Source organism: Zootermopsis nevadensis, unplaced genomic scaffold (assembly GCF_977971745.1).
Source record: "Zootermopsis nevadensis isolate Lab colony 2312 unplaced genomic scaffold, Znev_1.0 Znev_ptg000008l, whole genome shotgun sequence".
NCBI classification, from domain to species: Eukaryota; Metazoa; Arthropoda; class Insecta; order Blattodea; family Termopsidae; genus Zootermopsis; species Zootermopsis nevadensis.
In genome coordinates, this window is record NW_028259140.1 from 5,006,909 (window position 1) to 5,026,625 (window position 19,717).

Genomic DNA, 19,717 nt, shown 5'->3' on the forward strand with positions numbered 1-19,717 from the left:
GGTCACCTTCATGTCCTGGCTTCTTTACCCCTGGGAAAAAGGCCTCTGGTACCCACTGCATAGGAGGCCCCAGAGGCTTAAAGGGGAACTTGTTTTGCCCCTGCTAGGGATCAAAGTCGTCATCCAGCCTATAGTCAGTCGCTGTACTGACTGAGCTACTCCACCTATTATAAATAAACTAACATTGCACAAATACTGCAGTATATTCATACAAAAAAAATTATATTTTCAGTTGCCCATAGGATATCCACTTCTTATTCAGGACAGCCAAACAGTTTTTTATGTACGCTCAGACTGCCCCAGAGAGAATTCACGTGGATTCTGAAAATTGACACAAATTAAAATTTAATTAATAAGACTGATAACTGAAACCTGGAATGAACTTCAGGTGTCTCAAGAAACAAATATGAAATGTATACCATAATATATAATAATTTGTATATATATATAGAAATCAAACTGGAAACTGTTTTGAAGAAAATGTAAATTTATTGATACAAACATTTCAAGTCATATAAAAATTGAACTCTCACAAACTTATATTTGTATGCAACATGAAAAACAGCAGTAATATAATGTCACAGCAACAGACTACTTATATTTAAAGTTGTGTACTCTTTATATGTAAGCAATATTTTTTGGAAGACCAACAGAATTAATGGAACGCATTAACCCTCAAGATGGCAACTGCGATGTCTGCTGAAACTACAAATAATTCTCAACATTCTCATCCCCAAGAGCTCAAGTTACATATGTCTGAGACATGCTAACACCAAAATACCTTAAAATATCCTTTCACATAGCACAATCCCTACTATGCCACTTATTTCCCCAGTCATGTGTAAATTTGTTTTGTGAATAAAAGGACAGACAGGGTCTATTCTTCATTGTTCATACATTTAGGACAATGGATACATTAAAGTATATTACAAAAATTAACTCCAAGGAGCAGAATTCTTCTTCAGAAGCTAATAGTATGCTCAGCCAGTCAAGAAAATCTTCACCTTAACAAAACCCGATGTTTTATTGTTGTGTTCAGAACAGCCTGCCACCAGTCCCTAACCAGTTCCAAAAATGAAAAGGGGAAATTTGAATGTGGTGAAGCACGAGGGCTGAGACCTTTAACTCTTTGGCTACAAAAATGCATTTATCACAGAAATTTATAAATACAGTTGCTTCCAAGTCACACAGAAAAGTATGGAAATATTCTGTCTCTCGCTGTACAAAATAACGTAAATTAGCTTATTTACAATACACTGTATACTTCATCAAACTCGTTACACAACCAGTTAAATCTCTTCACACTCAGCAGTTTTTAAATGATATCCAGCAGCAAACAATGTACGTAACCCTTCTGAGAAAATAAAGATTATATATACAAAATAGTCATACATAGTCAATGTGATGCCTTTGCTGTATCTATTAGATAAAAATCATCATATAATAAAAAATAAATGGGCTTATAGTAAAAAAACTACCATGTCCATGATGTCTTGTTTGTTGATGTATGTTGCGTAACAAAATTTAATTCTTTGATCTACTGAATATGTTTCAGTTTTACTTTGTTAATAGAAGTGAAATCTAATAGACTCAGAAGCGAGTGTCATCAGGCATTTTGATGAAATGAGCCACTTTGTCTTCAGGCACTCCATAGTTGTGTAACCAGCGACTTCCCTTTCGCAAACTGCCATCAATTCCATCCTTCCATACACCAGTAGGTAAATAAACCTCACGTTCATAAGTTTGAGGGTATAATACTGGTGCTACAATTAACTCTTCACCAACTGAGAATTCATCCATAACCAGATGACATATTGGGTCACCGGGGTCTAATAACCACAATGGGCGAATTATTGGAATCCCAAATTTCAAAGCGTCTTGTACATACTTCTCCAACAGAGGATTCACCTAGAAGAAACACATTACAGATGGTCAAAATCTCTGTTTAAAAACTGGTATTTTCACAAGTAAATAAAAATTCAAGTCTCGGAACCTAAACGAATAAGTTTAACTGCATTAACGAAACGTTTAAATAACGAGTATTTAAATTCTAATTAACATATAATACGAAACTCTCAGAACTTACGGTCTTCAGCCGTAATGCTGTAAGAACCTTGGCCATCTCTAGAACACGATCATCACCATATTTGCTAGGCAGATGGGTGTAGCGAATCACTGGCAGGAATGTTGCAAGCTGCAACCACCTAACATACAGTTCCTTATCTGGAAGAGGAAGATGGATATTGGTTCCTCCATTATCACTTGCCTTATTTTCTGCCACCGTTGCATTCTTAGTAGCACCAACATATTCTTCCTCTGACTCATAGTCTCCACCAACTGCCCCAGGCATAATAAATGGATATCCCAGGACACCGTATGTTAAAACAATGGGGATTATTGACTGCATAGACTTCCAAGTGGAAGCAAAAGGAGGCAAAGAAACAAACACTGGGGCTTTAGGCCTCGCGATGGCGCTAGACACGCCTACTACTCCGACAGCAGGCAAGATACTGTCAATAAAGACTGTCTTATAATGGTCTGGGTTTGTGAGCTGGTTCTCAAAGCGGTAATAATGAGGCATGTCATAAGCAGTTCCAACATCAAGGTAAAAGGCATCAATATGATATTTATCCACCACAGCTTTCAGTCTAGCCTGAAGCCATGGCACAGTTATGTTGTTTGTAATATCTAGCATACCAGCGCTTGCTACATCTTTATATCTTGTTAATGCCGGAACGTGACCACCAGTACCCCGTTCGCTAACAAGCAGGCGTTTCCAGACTGCTTCAGCAAAGTTGACAGATTCTGTACTCACAAATGGCTGAATTGTAAACACAATTCGGAATCCACGTCTATGGATTATATTTATAGTCTCATCCATCGTTGGAAAACGTACGGGATCCAAAATAAAGTCGCCAACATGCGGCTGCCAGGCTTCACTTAGAAGTACGTGACCTTGTCTCAGGAAACCAAGAGCAATCACATCTTCAGTATAATTGTAAATGGCTCCCTCAGTCAACTCACTTCCTGGGTCCGAGGGTATCTGCCACACCGGCTCCGTTAGAAGTGAATTTATTATTTTTAAATCCTCTTCCTTTAACCCATCCCAAAGTTTCTTCTCAGAGAAAAATGAATGCAGTGACTTCATATTAGTTGATGTACAAATGGAGTAATTTAATTGAGGGAGAGGCGTTGAATGGTATACATATGCAAAATCATCGTGTCGTGCCTGAAGACAAAACTGATGAGGGTGATCTGAATTCACTGAAACATAGAGGGGCGTATCAGGATCAACAAAGACTGTAATACCATTGGAATTGATGAAGTAACGCTTCAAAACATTTCCCCATACGTGTTCTCTTATATCACCAGTAATAAATGGCGACATGGCCACCGAACCCTTCTCAATAGGCCAGGCCATCTTGTTGGTCTGGCCTCCGCCATACCAGTGTCCACGTCCATCGGACCAGTCATAACAATCAGTAGGATAGAAGTCCCACATGAGGCTTTCCCATGTTATATGATAGCAGCGCACACCAACGCGCTCTGTGTAGTTCATATATAAACGTGCCTTGTGCATCCACTCCATACAGACAGAGACATCATCCAAAATGTCATGTGGTAAACAGCGGAATGCCCGATCACCACCCAAGTGGACACCCAGATGGCCATACAAGATTTCACGCCCATGATTGCTGAAGACTCGAACCACGCGCTCTTCTTTATTGAAACGAATACGTTCAAAGTACGCTCTCTGAATAAAAGAAAAAGAACATACCCAAAGTAACATACACGACTGTTTCAAAGCACATAGTCTACAAAATACGGGAGAGTAATTGTACCTTTATAGCTTATACTTCAACAATGTTCTATACATCAGCAATTATCTGTTACAGTAGTCTTAAAACAATCAAATATATTAAAAATATTGTTACACATAAGAACTTCCATGTACCCCAAAAACAGATAAAAGTATAGTGCTTGATGTGTCAATGGGTGGAGGGTCTGACATTGCATCTCATTTATTATGAAAATACTAACGAAATTACCTGAAGAACTTGTTGGTGGTAGAATACATATGCAAAACCAACAAGAAAAACAATAGAAAGGAATAGAATTCCAACAAAGGCACGGAGTTTGTATTCTTGCGGTCTTTTCTTCTTCAACATGCCTGGAAAAGACAACTGAAAAACAAAAAAGAAAAATGTTACCAATCTCAGAGAAATATCAATGAAATACGTGTACCAAACATTCAATACACACTCATAAGCTATAAGAAGAATTGAAATTTCACATTTATCTTAAAAACCCTTCTTTACAAAGATTCTCTTTAACTTTAAAACATATACTTAACAGCAAATTTTTCCTTAAGTAAACTGGAGATGCTATTAATACTGGTAATGGAATTCTGTGGAGACTGATCAGGCCCATCAGATGGATCCAAGAAATCACTGTTGTTGATAAGTCCTGGTGGCATAACTGATTTTCTCCTAGCAGTACGAAGTGGGACTCTGAAACAATCCATAATTTCATTAAAATCGTCAAGCATACAAAATTTATGCATTGCACAACTTTTGCTGACCTTATTTGCAAAGTTACAGAGAAACATATCACCTCTGTCTACAGAATACAAATCACAACACAAATGACCACAATCCAAATTTTCATTGCCATAAAAATTTCATTAAGAACAGTATAGAATAAAATGACTTCCATTTGGTACACTGTTCATACAAAATTTCATAGGAAAACAAATGTGTACTGTAAAGTAATGCCCTCATTTTTCAAAACAACAAATGCAAGTAGCACTGTGAAGTAAACTGCACTCATTCAATTAGATTATCCTGCACTTCGGTCTTGATTCTGACACCCCCGACTTGGCTTCATGAAACAAAAGTATAATCACAAACAAAATTAATAGTATGGACTGAACCTAATGCCTCCAAAACAAACTATTAATAATATTTGGCAAAAAAGCATTAATTCCAGCTAAACTTCCATATATTATCTTTCTATGACTATACAGAAAGGACTTGTTTACTTTGAGTGACATGAATCAGTTTTTAATATACCTGAAGCTTCAGGGGTCAAGAATTCTGGGTAACACTCAATGCTTTGTCAATAATTTTTATGGGAGAAGTGCAAAGTTCCAGTGATGGAACTCAACAAAATTCAGACATAAGATTGACTTACTTCTTTATACACTGGCATTTCATCTGAAAACTCAGGGCTGCTCTTACCAATTTTTACCCCCTTCCAAAATTCTTCAACCAATCTGTTTTAAAAACATGACTGGCCCACACCATGCAGAAATGATGATGAACAAGTATGCGATAAACAGGACTCAAATTGATCAAGAAAGTTGATGATGAAAGCACATACAATAACTTTAAAAACTACACTAACTGTGGCTTACTCTCAATTAACTACAACCATAAAAAGTTACAAAAAGTAAAGAAGTAGCTTTTTATAATATCTTGCTTCATTCTGGGACTGTTTCTATTTTACCCACCTTGTTCTAAATAAATATAACAAGTACTAAGCAATGTAAAAAGCGCTTTATAACCTAAAAAGACCATTATGTACACTTTTACCCACTACATCACACCTCTGGCTTGTCCCTTTACACATCCACACTTTTACACTAAATTTTTGTACCGTATAATCGGTATACAAGGACATTCGCATTCCATCGCAGCAACCTCCCAGTTAGTAGGTAGGTCACCAAAATAAACACACGCAAATAGTTGGAACTTATTGCCTTTAAATTCAGTGCCACAGGTTTGATCAATTACACCATTAGTAGTTAATTTAATTGACGTAAAATGCATTCCTACACACACCAGTATACTTAACTGTAAGTGAACCCGTATTTTCAACTATGTAAAAAACAGCACTGATTCATTCTCAACACGGTTTACAAACATATTGTGACACAGTGAGGACAATCTTGAAGACCATGCCATCGCCAAACAGCTGATCGTGGCAGATAGTAAACGAGAAATTATGTAAAATTTCGCTTGTTACTGCCATCAACACAAGTCGTCATGACTGAATACTCTACATTTTAGTATTGGGAAGAAAATAATGGGCGCGTCTGTTGTTAACAAACTTAAATTAAACATATTACCAAACATATTTGTTTGCAAGCAAGTAATAACTAGAGAATAACTGGAAAGACGTTCATGATTTAGTATTTAGTATAAACGGTATGCCACACCAAACAACTTCGAACTTATGCCTTTTAAACACATACACTCCCGTAATACCAAACTGACGGATGTTCAACGTCGTGTTTAGGTTCAACCAACGTTGGCACCATAATCCACTATCTTCTGCGCATGCGCATCGCTAAAATAACCCAACTTACACACTCCATTGGTAACAACACTGTAAGCTGGACGGATTTTCATGAAATTTGGTATGGACATTATGTCATTGGAGAATACTCAAATAAATTCACGCTTCTGAAAATTCAACCTAATTCATTGGAGGCTGTGCCAAATTCATATCTTCTCGTTTCCTATAATTGGCAACAACAAAATGGGGGTTGCGTGAAATTGTGGGAGCCACAATATCGGTACTGCACTATGTGCTGATAATATTCTTCTGAGTTGTGACGCCATGTGAAACTGCAGATGGTTACTAGCGTTTCGAAGCAATATATTGTATCCGTCTTCTGATGTTAAGTCCTGAAGGTTGTGGCAGTATGCATCTCCGAACATTCGTATCTAATTACTAGAAAGTCCACACACAGTTACAATTCAAAAGACCAACACTCATTCTTGCAATTAAAGTTATTGGGTTTCAATTTGGAATGACTTACTTAACAGCGACAGTGTCCTCTTCTGAAATTCCGCCGTCACCATCCGTAAATGTGTCGTCACTTGAATCGTCGCCATGTCTGGACGACGTATCCTGCAAACCCAATACAGCGACCACTGTCACAGAACCGCTATTTTATAGAACAATTCGAGTGACGACTTGACTGTTTCATAGTCATTCATACATATTAATTTATTTACTCTACTACTTGCTTTCTTATCCTGGCCTTTACCTTGAGGTCTGCAATATCGGATTTATTGTCAGCTTTAGTCAATGTCACAAAAATGTGGGTTTATTGCACACCTTCATTATCTCTAGTTATAGTAAACATTCCTCAGTATGTTTCTTAAGTGCCCCCTCCTATTTTCGCTTGCCCTAATTTTATTCTAATTTTTTTTTATAATCCTACCTCGTGCTAATCCCTGAATGCCTACAATGGGGTCCATATTCCACATTAATGTTTCTCTCCATCCCAATTTCCAAACATCTCCTCAGTAACTTCAACTTCGAAATACCGCCTTTCACCAAAATATTAATTTGATGTCTTCCCCTCCCCCTATCTGTATACAGCCCTCATTTTCCCAGTTAATTTCACTGGATGATGGATCAATGATCTTCTCTCCTTTGTGTTTATTTCCACATTCCTCCGATGTCTATACGTGGCGAAGAGTTTGAAAACAGGTCCATAAGTCTCAAATTCCGAGATAAAGATAAAAAGCCAGTCATTGCTAAACTGCAGGTTTAGAGAAAAAGTCCCCATGGTTTTTCACATCAGTTTCAATAGCTTCTTGTTATCTCTGGCACTTGTACAAAACATATGATTTACCAAAACAGCACACAACGAAAACAAGCTTTCGTATCTTACATGTTGAGTCGTCCTTATTTACGCTTTACAAGTTGTGTTGTTGTTTTTTAGATGCTAATATCAGTAGTAGTAATGAAACCAAAAACGTATTCCAGGAAAGCTAAAACACGATACTGGCCCCAAAAATTTCTAGAGGAACTGCTGACGACATTTCATCTGTTTACTATTATCCACGTTTTTGTGTTCCAAGTTGATAATTATATACATTTGGTTGTCTGATTATATTCAATTATTCGGCTAATGCACAATATAGACGATTCTACGTAGCAGCGAATTATATGTTCGTTTCTTGATAAACAAAAATGTTTCAACTGCTCCTGTTATATTGAGTCGAAGCTGATATGGTTTCATGAATTATGAGACTGGAGGCTGCGAGCAGTGTTAATAAACTATCATAAGATCATTCCGGCATTTTCAAGGAGGGTCTGAAGAAAATAGCAACACTTTTCAGGACGGGAATCAAACAGGGCACAGCTCTGAATGCGACACTAACGCGTTTTCGCTGTGCTAACCTGCTCGTACATACTGATAATAAAGCCTGGTGATATTTGTTTCTGTATTAAAACTTCTGGAACCGTGCAGCAATGCATTATGAAGGGAAGAGAAGTGTTCGGCCAAAATAATCTATTTGTTTTCTATTGCTTAATGATAGATTACATCGCAATTAAAAAACTTAAAAATAATTAATGTGAAACAAATTACTGTAGTCATACCTCTTTATTTCCGACTGCGTCGATCGTAAAGGAATCTGGTGCCAGTAGCTTCTCAGTTCCTGAGTCATCTAAACCACTCGTCATAGTTGTTCGAACACAGTTTTTTATAACCAGAACAATTATCTGCACTTTCAAAAATAAGCCCAATTCACAACACTCTGTGTTATTCACAATTACTTCAACTTAACTTTCCAAAGCGAGAATTTCACGTTTTATACATTATTTTTTGTTGTTGTAAAAATGTCACTTTTCTTAAATTTTATTCTTACGGCGTCACAAAAATTTCCTAAATATTTTTATTTCACTTCAATATTTACCATAACGACACCAACATTTCCCCCGATAGATACTTTGTTGCTCAAAAGGTTTATAAAATCCCATTTCCCAGACACACGTAATTCAGAATGACGTATTACATTGTGACTCAGGCTGGAACATCTTCTTCACCTTGAACCACGGGAGGTGAGATTCCAACTAACCACAAAAGCCAATAATTACAGTTCTCCTGAAAGCGTTGCTCAACTGTATTCCAACTTGTTTCATTCCTACCCAAGCAGACTAGAAAACAGTCGATTAGATATAAGACGACCTAGATTATGTGGTTATTTAATCCTATCTCCTGCAGAAATGTTGTTTAAATTGTCACGAGACCTTGTACTAAGGCATTAAGGATAATACTTTTATCTGTAATTAGTACTACCAACTTTCAACAGCAGTTTTTCGCCTTCTTACGTATTTTTCAGTGTCTTCCGATGGCTTTAGAAACAATTCTCTTACCACGAGGCGACTGACTACAAGGCCGTCCAAAAAGTGATAAGTAACATTTAAGTACGTTTCAAAATATATGCGCTGGCTTAGAAGTGTTAACCATAATGACATTGTAAAGGTGGGAAAGAAACAATAGGTCTATGGACCTCCAACTGCGTAGCTTAAAATCTGAGCGGTTTTTAGTAAAATCTTTGTGTTAACTGCAAAGAGCTCGTATTCATTGTATTTTAAATAAATTTACGTGGTAGAATACAAATTTGTGGTTGTTACGACGGTGAAGACGTTGGTGCTGATCTACCGGGTAGCAACGTCATGTCGACCTGGACCATAACCGGGCTTTCTGCCTTCGTCCCCACTGTTACTTAAAAAAACGAAGGTAGAATCCAGCTTCTGAAAAGTTGCAATTTTTGTAATTTCACAATTTCTAATTTAGAAGACGTACAAAGTCCAAAATAGCAACTTTACTTGTTAGTCCATTTATGTACGGTCGTCAGAAACCTTCAAACTTCAACTCTGTCTTATATAAATGTTTCACAGTCAAATGCATTTGCTTATCACGCAACAGAAGGGTTATTTATTCTATGCATAACTACAAATATGTTTACGTTGTCAGACAAAGCCACGTGTATCACAGTATATGCCTTTCTGCCAGATAGCCTATATTCACAAAAATTTCCTGATTGATGTCTCGTTAGATATCGCTTTTATCCCTTAGAATCTAATCTCAACGAATCACTGACAGTTCATGCAACACTCGACCCAACAACTTTCAGGACTGAACCAATTACAATGACTTATATGACAATACTTAAGCATCTTTATTGATAAATTTTCATATTTTCCGATTAATTTTTCTGTATTATGATGACAAGTTAAATTTAAAGTAATTTGAACAAATACAAATGCAAATCGTCAAGTCTCTTCGATGGTGTAGACGGACAGGGATGAATAACTTACTGAGCTGCATGTGATAACAGTGCCACCGGACGCTTCGAAGGCAGTGCTATCTGTATTTGAACATCATATCTGTTATCTTGGGTTTTTCGAAACTCTTAAATCCACAGTTGATGTCCTGCAAGATACCGAATGCACACGTCTGTCTTCTAGACTGCTTCGCCGTATATTCTGGTAGAAGTGTGTCGACGTTTCGGAGGCGCGATCATCAAGGCGATGTAATGATGATAGAGGCAGCAAGCTCGTCTGAAACGTCGGTACGCTTCTACCAGAATATATGGCGTATAACCCAGAAGAAAGCTATCCTCAAAGTATGCCGCCGTGAGAATTTGAAATCTCATGGTAAACGAAGGTAAATTGTTCAGGTATTCGGCGGGATTTTAATAAAAGCTTGCCGGCTGCCACGAAAATTCAAAATATTTCAAGCTACCGTTAATTGTATCACAATACATATTAACTGTATCCAGAGAATTAATCTTCTTTGACGATAACACGCTCTAAACAGAGATTTATATAGGCTTTGAGGCTCAAGCTGCCAAATGATAGAACATTCCCTACACCACGTTCATAAATAATTACGTAGAGAAAAACTGTTCAGTGACTTTATTAACTATTCCTGTGGAGAGGATACCGATCGTCATAGATTTCCTGCGTGTGGCTACCTGGTCACCACGACGTACCTCGGTACTGGATTGCAGACGAAACAGCGTTTAGATATGATGATTAATACTAATACACAAAATAATCCGCAGTGGACAGCAGACAAGGACTCATAGTCCATCTTGGGAAATGAACCAATGTCCGTCACGCTATGTCAGAGTCCGTTTGGTGGGAGTAAGCCCTTTATAAGCCACCAGTCGCTCAACTAGTGAAGATAATGCCAACATTTTACAGAACCAGAAGTTTCGTTACCGTGTTCATAAGACTTCACTAACCCAAAGCCCTGTGCTTTTTACAGTGAGAAGTTTCAAGTCCCCCGCTCAGACCCCAAGCTGTTGGGTCATCCTTTGTCGATTGCCCGCGATTGCTTATTCAATGTGTTGGCAGGAACTAGCATCGGCTGCTTTGTACTACGAGCTTTTGAAAAGGGTCTCTGATACACCACACGCGTGTGCAACAGGAAAACCGCTTCTATTAAGAGTAATATCCCGACAATTCTAAGCTCCTGACAGCGTCATTAAATAAACAACAAATAAATAAATACGAAATTTCTTTAGACGTCTGAGTACATATATTGAAACTTCCAATCATTTGAGTGTTTTTCCTTATAAACAATGACACACAGATAAAGTTTTTAATCTGCAAATGTGATTTCGCCAACATAATGTACGGTACAGCAAAGCCAAGTCAGTCTCAGTCTCTTCGTACATTCGCGTTCCCCACTGCAAACTTAAAATGCGTCATGGTACATGCCCAATAACGATGTACTTAATCAGAAGTGGGTCACGTGACCTCTAGTACAGAAGAATGTTGAGCCTGGCTGTGCGGTGGTTGATTTGGTTGAAATAATGCCGTACAGTCACGTGCAAAATGTTTCACATCGTGTCACTGCTATTAAACTACACGTAAAGCTATGTTCAGTTCTTAGAAACGCAATTATTTTTTTGCAAATTATTATGCACGGTTGTAAATAATCTCCGAAGGCCCTTCATTAATTAATTATTTTTATTCTGAATATAATCAGCCGTAAATATTAGTTTCTGCCGTATTTTCTGTAGATACGCACTAAAAATCAGGCACAATTAAAAATCCAATTTAATCCTACGAAACTTGTCCAAAGCACTTCAGCATCCTCGGTGAGAGAATGAAATAAGACATTTTCATAGTTACAAACCGGGAAGAGAGATAGTTCGAATTACATAAATATCCATCTTACTCGCACGACGTACTTGCTATCAATAAAGATCTGTTCAAGGGAAATAGGTTATTTAGGTACCACTAAAGGTTTATCTGCGTCAGAAGTGTCGCTATAACATAAATTATGCAGCACACTTGACATATTAAAATGTTATGACGCTGATTCTTACTATATAATATTTATGTCTATAACTATAATTCTACTCCCCCCTTCCCTATTTAAAATGACATATTACTGATTTCATTCTCAAATTTACATGTAATTGTATGCAGGTATTTTTATAATACGTACATCTTCCTTTCTCAAATCCCTCCCAATTTCCGAACACCAATCTTGAACCGCGTTAACCCATCTCTAGCATTTCTGTGCAGCAAATTATGCTTGGCCAGAGCATTCCAGTTTCACATCGCATTAATAAAAGATTTCATACTGACCTGCATAGAAAGGGCGGGCGAAGACGAGGGTGTTGGCGACTCCATGATGTCGAGTCCCGCCGGAAGGGACACGGAGTTGCGTCGGTGAGGAACTCCGAACGTTACTGGAGGCGGCTTGAGCAACTGCACTTGGACAGCTGCTTCTGGTGGCGGCGGTAATTTAGGCACTTGGTGCGGGGGCGGCGAAGGGGAAGAGGCGAGTGACTCTGCGACCCCATCGTCCCCTGTGCCGTCGCCGCCGCTTTCACTGTCTGCCCATTCGATGTTATCGAATGAAGCGGTCACCGCCTGCAAGTGAAATCGACATCGTCATATCGATACCGGAAAGTAACTGCTGTAATTGCACAGGAAACACTCAGACTTTTACAGCGAAGGTCATTAGAGCCTTATTGTTCACTGAGGCTGTAGATTACAGAGGAATGAATGTTTTCCGTACTTCTTAATGGAAGCCATAACTCTTAAATAAGCCGCTATTATTATGCCATTTTCAATTCTATATGTTTGTTTGTTTAATTTATAAACATTTAAAATCCAGTGCTATTTTAAGCTTGTCCCACTAAAGATATCTTCAGAATCGTTATTAACATGTAATGCAAGAGTATATTGATTATATTATGTTATTAAATTTAAGTATTTGTTATATGTGGACTGGGTTATGAAATGGCAATTGGAAAAACTTTATGAAAATTTATTTTCGTAACGATACTTAAAGAATTTCAAATACTTTCCTTGCACCTCATCACTTCTCATCTTATCTTATTTATTTTTATTATGATATAAAGTCATAAATATTTTTGATAGTCAATTCAGTCATAAAATTGTTAGGGTCATTATCAAATTTATTATGGCAGCCTGCTACTTAAACTTCTTGAATTGAATTGAATCGAAAGGAGATAGATCGATCTGGCGACTGTGGTGAATAAACAATTATCTTTTATCTCAGATTCTCCAGTTGTTTGCTGGAAAAACCCAGAGTGATATTTAGTCGGGACGTCGTGTTGGCTCAGTTCTGCTGCGTGATAATAAAATGTACCACAGCAATTAGAACAATACTTAATTACTTTTACACACGCTGATTGTAAGTAACAGATTTTTGCAGACCTTGGGATGGATTGAGATTACATCGTTAAAATTACTGTAACAATATACCGCGAGATAAATACTACGATACTTTGACACGTTCCATATTTTCAAACATTACTGTGTCTGTAGTAAACTTCTTGGAAATTACTGTCGTTCTAACTGAATTAAGAACAAGACGTTTCGGAGACTGGAATCTGTCTCCATCTTCAGATAAATCATCTGGAGACAGGGACTATCTATATGGATTGGACCCAACAGCGCACATTATACTAGGACTTACCATTAAAATAATGTTGGAGAACTTAACAGGATTACCAGGTTTGTAAATTTTGGAACCACAAAAACCCAAATTTTAATCTGAACCTGCTTTGTTCGTAGGTTATATCTATTTAACGATGCAGCTGTAAACTGCGTTGTTACATCGAAGGTGATATTTTGCTGGATTTTAAACATGTAAGGACATTTCCGTGATCTATTTTAAAATATTAGTGGGAAATGTCCGTTGAAATTCCACGGGAAATTATTTTTTTCGTATATTAATCCTTCAAACCCTTTATCCCACTCATTCTCCCGTATAAATTAGAAACACGTGTAAAAGCTGCTTAATGGCAGCAGCATTTGTAAAATAGACCATCCTGCCATCTAGTGTCTTTACTAAGAACTTGGCCAGATACGCGTAATACAGCTACAAATAGATTCCATTGTATTATACTGCATTATTAATTTCTGGTATTCGTCTTAAGTGCTGGAGGAAAACAAGGAAAACCGGTTAGAAAATCATGTGCACTGATAAAATGTTATCCGCCTTGCGCTTGGTTAACACGGTTTGTTGGGTGGCTTATAGTGGGGCGTCAAACTTGTTAGATTCATTACAAAATAGTCCTATTTAGCGCGTACATGTGTTTCTCCACCCCTGTTTTGCATTATGAGAAACCACATAGTTGTTAAGAGTAGTCTGTAACTGGAAAACAAATTTATCTTCTGCTATTAAGGAGACAAACATCTTTATTTGTATTTAATTTTCATAATTCTTTATGTAAACACTTCTCAAGGCGAAAACGCAATCTATGACGTAAAACTCGATACACACTTCACAGCAAACAAGAAAGGCACAAATAGTATAAATATTTAATTAGGTGTCTCATAAATTATTTTATTTAAACAAACACACAAAGCCGACCTCGCTTGAATAGCATACAGAAGCGAAGTCTTGTAAGATGAGGCGCCTCTTAACCGACAGCAGTGCTATATATACAGAATGTCCTACTTAACGTGGAACCACCACGATATAATGGGGCACAGGCGCCAGCGATCGAACTAGCGAAAAATGAGTTTGTCACAAAGCAGAACCTAACCGTAGCTGAGTTTAGAGTTACGTGGGGCTTTAGCATGTATCGTATTCCCGAGGGGGGGGGGGGGGTTAATAGATCGAGATTCCTGAAGATACCTGACAAAAATAGATTAAAAATGGCCACTCCAGTCCAGAAAATCATGTAAGTTATATTATATTATATTATAATATCAGTGGAAAATATTCCAAAAGTATCTACTGGCAGTCTAATATTGAACATTTTGTTAAAAATTTGTAATGGCGTTTTATATCCCCTTGCTAAGAGCGTTCATGTCCCCGCCTGCTTGAGAAAGTTTACGAGACTAGTAACCATTTTCGTGTATCTCAATAGTACAATCTTCATACCTATTTTCGCGAATATTAATTAACGGGTCAACATAAAGGCCTTAAAAAGAACACATACATGAAAAATCTCAAAATTTCTTTTAGAAATGAACTAATCTCTTAATTTCTCCCCGATGCGGTATACTCATTAAACCCGGAAGTATAAAATTGTGCTGAAATTTACCAGACATACTTGTTCCATTGCCTGATATCTTTGTCTATTCTTTTAAGTTGTGTCAAATGTATTTTTTTAAATACAGTGCTAAAAAAATAACCTCTACCGTGTTAAAAGATTTACGTACACGAGATTTTTCTTTGGTAATTAATTCGATAAAACACTTAAATAATACCCCACACTACTCATTGAAAATCATATGAAATGCTTCCTAACCAAATATAAATAAACCTCATAACTCGTAAAGCTTTGGAGTTATAAGTTAAACTTTTTAAATTAATTGTACAAAAGTAGCATCCGGTATTTTTTTAAAGTTTGTCACAAGTGCCAGGTACACACCTCTCTCAAAGTGCGCAAAAAATAATTCTAGGACGGACCACAAGAACTTTGGAAGCTGTACTTGATACTCACCGGAATTCTGGCTGTATTCATACTTCCAGCTTTTCTTCAAACCAAGAAACTTGTAAGCAGAAAGGAGCACGTTTGATAACATCCACTGTTACACCATTTCACAAACCACACTCGAAGGACTTTCCTCGAAGATTCCTGTCATGAATAATTTATCACCAATTGGGAGACATAGTAACATCCGCGCTTTAAAAATATATTCTTAGGAAGTGATGAGTAAAACTTGCACAGTCCTGTCAGCAGAAACTTATCTCGTTTGATAATGAACGTTCCGTCCGTCAAAATGAAGTGGCCGCTTGCAGTCCTGCACGTCTCCTTCCTGCAAGGAAAAAAAAATGGACGATTGCATCAACAAATCAAATCATTGCTCTCAAAATGCACGAAATGTCTGAACCATAGTGGACATCTACAATTCTCTCTAAATACGAACACACCCAGGTTGTCCAGTGATTGAGACTAGCTCTTTCTATCGGCCCCAACACAGTAGGCGCCCTTGCCCCATACACCTGAAGACGAAAACGGATCCTGTTTACGAAAAGTCCTTGAACGATGGACAAAGTCCACAAACCGAATAAACCCGACTATATCACATTATCGTCAGAATCCAAACATACAATATAGAAAGCAATACCAAGTTTACAGTACAATTATCAGGGTCTTATGGAGGCAGCAGGTTCTCCGAAACGTTTCTACAAGATCATAGGGTGTCACAATCAAGAAGACCACAGTACAAACTCTCACTAACTTTTAAACATCAAATTACAAATATCGGTTTCAAATTTCGGCCCTGAGATCGGCTATACGGACTGCAGTATTCAGATGTTTTCCTCAGTCCCTCCACGTAAATTATGTCTTTGCCACACCCTTTCCAATTTACTATCCATCCCATGATTCGATGCGATATATTCTGAGCTGCTGACAGGATCGTTAAATGTACAACAAAATTAGGTAAGACGACGTTCATATCCTTGTCTAATTTAAACAAATAAAGTCGAGGTTTAAACATTGCAATAGATAATGTAGTTAAAGAGATTACTGCACTTATAAAAACATAAAAGGATCACGTAGATGAAATTAATGAGTACAGGTATCGTGAATCGACTGCACAAGTTTAAGAGGACAATGAAGAGATAATTTTTGCAGCTGGTTCATGTTTTAAATTGATTAATCCTTGAAGACTATGACAGAAAGAATCTTAAGTTATGCTTCAGATCATACACAAGTTACGCGGTAATGTACTCAAGTAAAATTTTATTTCATTAGTTGTTACATTAAGTAAAAGACAAATTAGTCTGTTGTCTTCATCTTGTCAACACATTAACTGAGCTATGGACGTATATTCGTATAGGCGCTTGACTGAGATTACGTAGAGAATTGGCCACAGTCAACTTTATTTCCTGATGAACTGGTGGAAACCACAAAGGGTCAATTACGATGCAGGTCGGCCGACCGGAAGAACAGAACAAACTCAGAACGCAAAGCAAGTACACGCTAATTTCAAAATAATATATCTCCATAATGTCATTCCGATGTTAATAGTTTTGGACAATCACAATGTCCTGAATGTAGTATATTTAAACTGTACCATACTTAAATCACTTTAATAAATATTTAAAGTTGCATTATGCCAATTCAAAAGCAATTCTGTGTACTTAGTGATGCTTGTTACGACAAGAAACAAAAATATATTTACAGAAAGAGTTTGTTATTCTTAAGAAATTTTCTTTTCTTTTCGATACTAATTGTCTCGCTAACTTGCTATAAACCACCAAAGTTTGTATTCAAAGAAGCTAAGATATTCAGACACACTGAACACAAGTTAAGTGAAGACACTAAGTCTGTATGTCTTGCAACTCTGCTGTGTAATGTGTGTACTGTTCGCATTAATGCCGATCGAAGACACACATAATACAAACGCATCTGCGATTCTCATAAGCATTACCTTTAATAATGAAATCGAATTAAGATAAACAACTTCGAACACATATCAAGTTTTAGAGGTCATGATTTTGCGCCCGGAAAAAATCATAAATCTGACAACGAAATTCGGGCTCAACGCACTAATTCAGCGAACGTTTTAAACATTTCCTGTACAGAACAGAGAAACGGTTGTGAGCAAAGTGTTTGAGATCTGAGATTGAAAATAGTGCGACACGACTGCAGTAAATTAACATGCAGAAGCATACCGACGTTTCTGAGAAACATGTTGTCTCCAACTTCAACCCCAAAGGAGACGTAAGCATCAAAACCTCCGAAACGTTTATCAGACTGCAAAGAGTAACACAGAAAACAAGGAATCTTCATGTTCTCCGCCGTGATAACCTGAAATCTCACCTTTCGTATAGACGTCCAGCATTATCCCAGCCATGTTTATTTCGAGCGAATTTTTATTTCCGCGAGTTTGAGCGCAGAGAAAATAGACGGTGTTATTTACGTACCTGCAGCCACAAATTAGCCTGCAACGCTCTGTCCGATGCACGAGCCGAGAAGTCCTGGTTCCTAGGCAGAGCAGGTGACTAATGAATAGTCCGGTAAGCCCTCTCGACTGCTTCCCCCGCTGACACTGAACTCGGAACAGTCAGCTGCGCTCCAAGAGAGGGAAACACGAAGGACACCAAAACACTGTCTTGGTGTAGCAGAAGAGGTGGGGGGAGGGCCTGCTGATGACTTGTGTACTACTTAAGCACGACACTTAGGGGCAGGGTTCCAGTTATTGAAACGAAGACAGTGTTCACCTTTACTCGACGGTCGACCACGCCAAGTTTTACGGAATCTTCCTTGTAAATCACCTACTCAGTATCACTGACGTAATATCTGCGTATACAAACCGGTTTACAACAGGCGAGGTGCCCACACTGACATTCAAACACACGTTGTTTCCCTCAAAAGCTGCATTACTTGTTACGTACCTGTGTTACGTAAGACGGCAGTCGACTAAGGATTCCTTAAGTTTATGGTTTTTGTTGCTGTTTTGATATTTATGGGCAGAAGTTTTTTTTTTTTGGGGGGGGGGATAACGTCGCAAACCTTTTCCCCTACTACACGGTTTCAGGACAAAGACAATTAAAACAGAAGGTTTTTCGGATCACCATGAGAACTTAAAAGACAGTAATTAAATTATGTTGTAGGAGCGGAATCGATCCTTGTGTATAATTAAAACATCCGATTTCGAAAAATGTAGTGGACGATTTCAGAGGATGGCGACTTCTGAAATGCTGTGCGGTGAACCAACTAGGAAGGAGCTGTGACGCAATTTGGCAGGGCTTGAGTTTGATCTGTGTCCTTTTTCTGGCATTTAAGCTTCGTTCATTTGATACAATGCTTTTGGTTCGCTAATCTCAATCCAGAACACGTGCACTGCTATCACATGTTGCGTACTTAAGATGTAAGTAAATGGACGTAGTATCATTAATCACCCGTTCTTGTATTGCAGAACACTGGGCTGTGACAGGATTTTTAGAATGAGAGCCAATGGACTTTGTGTGTATTTGACCATTGGGCCTATAGTCTGATTTTATTAGTGTGGCCTGTAACACGACGAAATGAAGTGATGTCATGGTGACTTCAAACATTTCAGTTTCGCTCATACCCTACTATCAGCGTTCACACATAATAAACCATTTTGTGTTCGCCTAGCATGAACACAGCTATTTGCCGGCAGGAAGAGCTCTGTTAGTGTGGAACTTACAACCTCTGAAATGTCAGTAACACGATTTCGTTCTTGCCTAGTGTACGATGCGTTTTACTCGTATTTTGGTTGTTGTCAAAAGATAAACACGCACATTTTAATATATAATTCGATATCTGGAAAAATGTTTTTATGTTGGGGGGGTTTCGTTTGTTCTTTAGCCCTCGAAACGTCTGTAGCTCTAGAATTTCGTTCTCAATTCAGATGATATCCTCCTCTTTACTTATATCACAGCTAAAAAAAACCAAAACATTTTGGTTATAAGGACGTC

The 19,717-nt window shown here is 37.8% G+C and overlaps 1 protein-coding gene across 6 annotated transcripts; it reads right to left on the minus strand.

The window, feature by feature from the left end:
- Positions 1-467: 467 nt before the first annotated feature.
- LOC110835022 (alpha-galactosidase MYORG) lies at positions 468-18,460 on the minus strand. 6 transcript variants are annotated; one of them, XM_022074820.2, is made up of 8 exons: positions 18,197-18,460; positions 15,762-16,077; positions 12,418-12,705; positions 6,827-6,918; positions 4,355-4,511; positions 4,050-4,184; positions 2,087-3,754; positions 468-1,908 (listed from the first exon to the last, which is right to left on the minus strand). In XM_022074820.2, the coding sequence occupies exons 2-8, from the start codon at positions 15,780-15,782 to the stop codon at positions 1,591-1,593; spliced, it is 2,679 nt and encodes an 892-aa protein (XP_021930512.1). In that variant the 5' UTR covers positions 15,783-16,077; positions 18,197-18,460; the 3' UTR covers positions 468-1,590. The 6 variants fall into 6 exon arrangements, with proteins under 6 accessions (XP_021930512.1, XP_021930513.1, XP_021930514.1 ...); XM_022074821.1 differs by lacking the exon at positions 18,197-18,460 and adding an exon at positions 16,189-16,206; XM_022074822.2 differs by lacking the exons at positions 12,418-12,705; positions 15,762-16,077; positions 18,197-18,460 and adding an exon at positions 8,404-9,165.
- Between the last annotated feature and the right edge of the window lie 1,257 nt (positions 18,461-19,717).